This window comes from Thyridium curvatum, assembly GCF_004353045.1.
Source record: "Thyridium curvatum strain D216 chromosome Unknown NODE_4_length_842636_cov_84.159710, whole genome shotgun sequence".
NCBI lineage: Eukaryota > Fungi > Ascomycota > Sordariomycetes > Thyridiales > Thyridiaceae > Thyridium > Thyridium curvatum.
In genome coordinates, this window is record NW_022156759.1 from 90,513 (window position 1) to 98,157 (window position 7,645).

General features: G+C 55.1%; 2 protein-coding genes across 2 annotated transcripts; one reads left to right on the plus strand and one right to left on the minus strand.

Annotated features, from left to right (window-relative positions):
- Window positions 1–233: 233 nt before the first annotated feature.
- E0L32_000984 (uncharacterized protein) lies at window positions 234–707 on the plus strand (the record flags this gene model as incomplete). Its single annotated transcript, XM_031144896.1, has 1 exon — window positions 234–707. One exon carries the CDS (start codon window positions 234–236, stop codon window positions 705–707), a length of 474 nt encoding a protein of 157 aa, XP_030992877.1.
- A 1,633-nt stretch (window positions 708–2,340) lies between these two features.
- On the minus strand, window positions 2,341–4,064 carry E0L32_000985 (uncharacterized protein; the record flags this gene model as incomplete). The annotated part of the gene is made up of 3 exons (XM_031144907.1): window positions 2,341–3,002; window positions 3,076–3,572; window positions 3,640–4,064. 3 exons carry the CDS (start codon window positions 4,062–4,064, stop codon window positions 2,341–2,343), a joined length of 1,584 nt encoding a protein of 527 aa, XP_030992878.1.
- Window positions 4,065–7,645: the final 3,581 nt, after the last annotated feature.

The following is a 7,645-nucleotide window of genomic DNA, read 5'->3' on the forward strand; positions in this document are numbered from 1 at the left end:
CCCTACCTTCGGCCTCGCTCTTTCAGCCGCCATATCGCTCGCCCTCCTTTCCTTCACCCCCCCACGCATGAAGCATTGATTATAAGTCAATCTTATTGATGATGATATGCGATCGCTGACCAAAGGTGGAAAATAGGCAACTCTCGTATCTTATCCATCGCCACATCCTCGACCCTGCCCAACTGCCACCGTTGCTCCGCACGCTGCGCGGCGCCCTGTTCCCCAACAATGCCATGGGCACGCCGACCCTGGTGGCACCCTCGTCCGAAGCGGAGCTGCGAGCGCTGAGGCGCAAGAGCGCTAGGGCCCTTTGGGAGCTTGTTCCGAGGAGGGTGGGCAGGCTCTATTTTGGCGGAGCCCTGTCCGGCTTCACGCCACGGTCCGGACCGAGCACCAGCGGCGGCGGCGGCGGCGGCCAGCAGGGACAGGCCTCCTCGCCTGCGCAGGCTAGCGAGGCGGACGATCACAGGCCGCGGCCGCCCCAAGATCGGCGCGACGATGCTACTACTACTAGTGCTGCTACTTACGGTGATGACAGTGATGGCCGGATCCTCGACGATATCGAGCGGGATGTGCTCGATCCCTTTAGCGATGCTTACTGCAACAAGCATCTGATGTACAGTGTCCTAGAGCTCATTCTAGTGCGCCTCATGCCCGAACTAGCGGAGCGGCGCGTCACCGAGCTGTGGGAGGAGAGACTGAGCTAGGTGATTGCGGTGTGCGTGGCCAATGAGGGCGGCTGAATAGACGCAGAGATAGAGAGACCTTTTGTTAGCGTGAAAGCCAAGTCGAGATACCCCCTTTACCCATCCGTGTCTCTGCTGTTTCTGTTGCACCATGTTATGCATGTAGTTTGACGCTACTGGTCACTGCGAGCACTGAGCAATGAGTATGGTCCGATCTCTCGAGAGAGTGATTTTTTGCAAATGGCCACCCAGAGTGCTTTTTGGATTTTTTTTTTTGGTCAGCGGACTTTTTTAGCCCAGACAAGACAGGAAAAGGGGAAGGACGTGATGAGTTGAAGCAGCAGTCCGCACACGCGCCCCCTTTCCCGCTGGCCAGGACGATAGGTCCGAAAATTTTGGAGATGTTTAAGAAGAGCGCGAGAAAATCACTTAGACCGCCCATCTCGGACATTCGCTTTCCTGACGCTCCAAGCTCAAGTGTTGCCTTCGTCTGAAGTGATTGTTGTGTGGTCCGATTACATCCCGCTCCTCTTCCTTCCCGAAACGTGCCTTCGGGGACGGGTGTGTGTCTGTCTGCGTGTGCTTGCTTTGTCCACCCCATCCTGTGCATGTTGAAGCCTTTATGGCTTTTGCTGTCTGTTTCTCTCTCTTCAGCTTCGGCCCACGAAACGCTTATCCCGGCCCCCTTCCCACCGCCTCCGTGCACGCACACGGGCCTCCAGAGAGAAGTGTGTGAAACGTGCCTGGCGGACTGGTACTCGCTGGAAAACAAGAAGAAAAAAACATTCGCAAAAAAACGATGAATAGAAACGAGTTCACAATGAGACTGAGAAAGAGGCAAGAAGAGAAGAAGAAGAAAAACGCAGAACCAGAAAGAAAAAAAGATGAAATGGGGAAAAGATATCAAGAAGAGGGTGTGTGTGGTATAAAGGGGCCGAGAACGGACGTCGACTGTCTGTCTCCTCGGTAGAGTTTTCGCGTGAGCGCAGATTCTTCCTCTGACGAAAATATACATGGAAAGAAGAGTCAATGTGGAGAGAGGTGGGGAGAGAATATAGAGTAATATGTTCAGGGTGGTGAAGAAGAATCGAGGTAGAAAACGGATGTATCGAGGCGAAAGGCTTTCGGCGCTGTTGATGGCTTGCAGACACAGCACCGTCCTTTTTTCTTCCGCCAGTTCCAGTGATCTTCGAAGTTTTGTTGTCGGTGAAGCCAAAGAGTCGGCGAGTGAAGCCACCTTGGTCGCCTCGATGCAATCCGTCTCTACCTGTAGGGTGTATATGTTTCCGTTCCGCGCGTCGTGGGACGTAGCTCTTGGAGGCGTGTGCACACCATGAAGCTCTCTTCCTGCCTTTCTTTGAACCCCGTTCCCGCTTGTTCTCCTCTGCCGGTTTCCCCGTGCAAAACGCCAAGTGTGCTGTGTGGTTGAGAGCGAAAAAAGATGAGATCAGAAACAAAAAGAGTACTCCATCATATGGACAGGATGTTGAAGAAATGCTGGTTGCTTATGGACAAGATATTTGCTGTGTTCGATGTGGGTGTGGAGAGAGTTGAGAGAGCGCTCTCCTCTCTTGCTCCGGCCGTGGGTATCCCTCCCGTTATAGCTCCCGGTTCCCTTGCCCGTCAACGCCGAGTTTATGCAGATATGCTCACACTATGCACTCATCGTCGTCTCGAGCTTGGGCAGCAGGTGCGGCGGGCCGCTCGACATTTCCACCTCGCCCTCTGGGATCCGGGAGAGGCCGCCCATCCCCTTGCCCGTCTGCTGGTGCTGCTGCAGCCGGAGCCTGTCCGTGAGGCGGACAATCGTCAAGTAGTCATTCTGGTCGACGACGAAGCCGTTGGGCACCGCGTTCTGTATGAAGTTCAACAGTGTGTCGGCCGCCTTTCTGGCATCTTCCTGTGTTGGCGAGACCGGGGATGACCCTGCGGACGCCGACGTGACACCGCCTCCCACCGAAGTGCTCGAGGACCTGTGCGCGAGACTATTGCTGCTGTTCGTCCTGTGCAGCTGCGGGGAGGACGCAGCTTGTTGCGATCCAAAGGGAGGTGCGGCTCCTTCAGTCATGGGCGAGTCCAGCGCAGATGACGGGGCAGTGGCCGAAATGTGGTGGTACCTCGGGGTCATCGACTCTGACTCTTGCTGCTGCTGTTGCTGGTTCAGATACTCCAGGTCGAGCGTAGGAAAGGTCTGGCTTCGTGGTCTCTGGAAATTCGAGCCCGCATGTTCGTTGGAGAGGAACCCACCAGCGCTCTGGTCCGGAGAGAACGAGAATGGCGCTGTGGGACTGATTGCGCTGGCTAGACAGGAGGGAACTGTTGAGTCAGTATATGTCTCGCAAACGCAGATTCTGCAGATTTGGGGGCTCCAATCCCGAACGGTACGCACCTGCCTGTGATGTAGTAAAGTCCATCAGACTGTCCAAGCCGTCCCGGTCTCCGTCGCTTCGGTTGGCTGACAGAGGCGAGGGAGATGGATGCGCAGTCGGCGACGCAGGCGAGATGATACTTGACGAGTGCGAAGTCGACAGGACTGGCGACACCCGGCTCATGTGCGCGCTGTCAGGGATGTTGGTCTCGGAGGCCCTGCGCACAAGTCTCCCGGGACCAATGCCGTTCTTCTGCTTGAACTTCTCCAACCAGGTCGAGCTGTGCGTCTTGGACATGAGAGTCTCTGAGCCGCCCGTCGTGGTTGCGAAAAACCTGAACTTCTCCTTGATGTCGGCATCCGATACAGGGACGCCAGACTTCTGTGCGTTGCGAAGCCAGTTTGACAGTGCTTTCTCCACGTCTGGGAACTTGCTCTTGTTTCGCCTGACTGGAGAACTGTCCCGGTCCTTTGAAGCGAGATACTTTTCTCTATTTCGGAGGACCTTTGAGACGGTACTGTCGTTCGGATTAGACATTGCGAGCAAGAGCTTGCGCGGCCGGGTCTTTGTCAAGGAAGAAATACCTTCTTTCCACTCCAAACATGGATCCAATCTCGGTCTGCTTGACTCCAGGGTTGGCCTCGGCGTACTCGCACATCTTTCGGCGGTCATCATCCGTCAGTGTTTTCCGGGGCTGAGACTGAGAGTGCGCAGACTTGGGAGCCTTGAGCGGTGGTCCTGCTGGCAAAGGGGGTATAGGCACTGGAGGAGCTGAATAGCTACTCGGGTTCGTCAACATGCTGGGCCATGTTGGATGCGATGGTACCATAAGCATTGGGAGCTGCGGGTGATTTTGGTGAGAGTGAGAGGGCGGTTGTATCGGCGTCGGCGGCGGAGGCATCCTGCTGATAGATTCCGACGGCAACGAAGGGAGTCCGTGGGAGATCGGAGGCATGTACGCAAAACCACCACTGTAGTCCGCCATGGATGTCTGGGTGTAAGAGTTCATGTTGGCCCAGTTCCCATGATCGTATGAATCGTCATGACTAGAGTGACTCTCTGGATCCATAGTCCCAGACGCGACCATATGGTTATGCATTCTTAACTGCTCCTGCGTACAACGACCCTCGGCCTCTTCTCGCGGATTCGTCCCTGGGCTTCTGGTGAACCTGCAACAGAGGCGGTCGACCGGATATCAACGGGCCTCGCTAAGCTCTCCCCGAGAAGGATGACCGCGCGCAAAGGTGCCAATTGTCTTTGAGCCTCACAAGTTGCTCTCAGCATGCATATCTTGGCTGTTTATCCTTTTCCAGTTGAGATCCGTGCTCCTCGGCCAGATATCAATCCAGGAGAAGCGTTTCGAGGCGCGGACTGAGGCAGTGTCTTCCCCAGCATAAGGATCCGGCTGGGGCTGAAGCCGAAGCGGGAACAGGATACACCAAGTCGCACAGAAACCGTGAGGAAAGTCTCGGACGCAGGTAAGACGGAGTTGTCAAGAAATAACCGTTGGGTGGACCAGTCGCAAAACCCGGGGGAGGGCAGCTAGGCCGCAAGGAGAGACCAAGGAGGCTGCTGGTGGCGCACGCAGAGTGTACCGAGACAGGGTAGGGACCGGCGTATATGCACACAATGTGCAGCTTTCTTCAACCTCTAAAGCCTAGGAGCTGTACGTCAAGAGAGATCAAACGCAACAAGAGGCAGACGCAGTGCTGCGGGTTGCAGAGCGGTTACATATGGGTTCCTTGCAAGCAGTGTGTAAGTACAGTGGTAATGTAGGTCAGGTCGACAGGCATGTATATGTAGTCAATGTACCGCCGGGGGGTCTTCTGCTGTTTGTGATATGTATGCAACCCGCTCGCTGGTATTACTGAGAATGAAAGGGTGGAGATGAGGGGGGAGGGGTGGCTCGATCACGTTGGGGGGAACCTCTGTCCTGAGGAGGCGGCGGATGGGATGGGCGGTATGCAGCAAGGTACCTACCGAGCTATGGCTGACTGTTGAGCCGTACGCAAGCACGGAGCAGGTACAGTATGACAAGAGCAAGCAGGGTCTGGAAGCGGGTGAACTAAGATAGAGTAGGCCGGTCTGTAGGGGTTGTAGGTGGGTGGTCATGGATAAGTTCGACCAGAGAGAGGGCCGTAAGTGTCCGACAGGGGTAAGATCAGAGCGAGGCGCGCCGAATCTGTATGTACTTGTAGACGACAAGGGGCAGGGAAACCCGTCTTGAGGAGAAGGACTGATACCTGATACTAGTTTGTCAGAGAGAGTTGCAATCGCATCGCCGTGGTCGACAGGGGTGGGAAGGCGCAAGAAAAAAGCAACCATGATGTCGGATCTAATGATCTCCTGTTTACAACGCCTCGACATCCGTCCTTTTGCTGGCAAACAGCCCAGGTAGCTATCTCAAATCATGTAGAGACAGGCCTTGAAACCAGGAGTTGACTGAGGATGACAAGTCAAGGCCGGAGCCAGAAAGTCCAACGCTGCGGAGTGTTCGGAGAGATAGAGAGAGCGCGATTGGTGGCATTGTGCACGGCATCTCGGAGTACAAGAGCAACTCACACATGAAGATACCCGTAGGTGATATCGAACAAGACCTAAGGTGTAGCAGGAAGCCAAGCCGAGAACAGTTCTCTTCAGAAATAGAAATTCGGGTTCACAAAAGAGAGGTCATCCCGTCAATGAGAGGAAAACGGGCCAGGTCGTGACAAGAAGACTGGGGAATGTGCCACTCCTACATGTATCCTTGCCCTTCCTCTTGAGTGCTAGCCTCGGACGCCTGTTGGGACGAAAGCGAAGACGGGGACCGCCAAGTACAGAGTAACAAGGAAAGGGACACGAGGTCGAGAAGGGATGGACAGGATGGGCACTGGAAAAGAGGGAACATGGAGAGACGAGAAACAACGCGCCGGCGGCGGCGACAGCGGCAGCGGCAGCGCCTACCTTCGAGCCGTACCTAGTTACCGCAACGGTTGTCTCGAGCCGTGCCTTTCTTTTCCTCCTTCAGATGGGAAAGTGGATGAGATGGGGGACGTGAGTGACGAACCAGGGTGTCTGACCTCCCCCCCATCGGCCCTGTCCGGTGCCCACCATGTCCGCGGCAATTAGAGCAGGGCAGAAGAAGGAAACATGTTGGAATTAAAACACTTCTTTCTAACATTGTTATTCAAGCACCTGTTTTCGCTGTTTATGCGTCTCCACACACGCCATAAGCCTTGCTCACCGATTTGGTAGTTGTTGAATGCATCAAGTTGGAGTATGACATATAAGCACTGGACAGGGACTTACAAGTGTGGCCCCTTCTCCATTCGCCCACTCTCCATACACCAAGTAAGCCATGGCTCCTCACCTCGTAGAGCAGGGAACAAATAGTTAACACCGGTCATAGCCATCTCTGTGAGGGGCCGGACAGAATGGCTTCAAGACGCCTTGTTCGACGAGAGACGACGGTGACGGGATGAGTGGGCATCCGCCGAGCAATCCACCGCTGTTCACGCCATGTTCCTCTCTACTTTTTGATGCAAGCCAGGGAGCGGCACTGTCCTGATCTCAAACCAGGCGCTCAGCATATCAGAGTCGTAGGAACGGGTTTATGCAGCCTATTTGACAGTTCGTTCCCTTGGCCTGACCCACTGGGGCTACCCTAGACGATCGTCCTCTGGCGACCGTCCGCGCACAGCCAGTGCCTGTTTAGGTGTAAAAATATGGCCCCATGTTCCTTGCTAGGGTGTGTTGATGCGGAGAAGTCTAGCTGACTGGCTGAAGTCTAAAAGGGTGTCCCTGTGGTTGAGGAGGAGGAGCCAGTCTGTCTCTTCCAGACCTGAAGTTGCCCGTGACCACTGGACAAAATACCGCAGCTCCCAATCATTGTTCGTGCGACATGGGCTTGGCCTAGTCAGCAATTATTGGGAGTCTATCAACGAAAATGGCTCTGAGGCATTTTCCTCTCAGAAGCCGTTTCTCGCGTCGAATTGGTCCAAGAGTTGAGAGATGCTTGCTTCTAGAGGTGGCTTAGTCCCTGATATGGGCATGGGACTTGAAGGACGGGGCTCCATGACGGCCCTTGCTCTTGAATTACACAAGCTTGGATGGTGTACCCAGTTGATCAAGGCTTCAACAATACAATACCTCCCAGGTCAGCCGCTGTGTCGTCGCGTCGGCTGAGCACTGACGGAGAACGTACGGCACAGTCCAACATTCGTCGACAAGGTTCTCGAGCCTAGGTATCTCCCTCTCTCTCGCTCGCTCTCCGCGCAGGGGTCTTCCTGGACCCATGTGCCTGCCCTACCCCCGTGTCCAGATTATTGTCGTCCTCGCACCGCAAAACACTCCTTGTTGACGACGCGGACACTTCAAAGGCTTTCCGCTACTTGGCGGTTCAGGGAGCTAGCTGGGCAGCCATCCTTCCGCGCCCACCTAGCGCCGGAACGTCCCTACCTGATCTCTAATTCAGACCAGGTTGTCCTTGACTGAGCACCGACGATCACTGCTCCAGGTGGATCGGGCTTGCTGATCACAGAGCGGCCATCAAGCGAGCGAGCAGGGCCCCTGACTACTACAATACAAGTACGCAGAAGCAACAACAAGGGA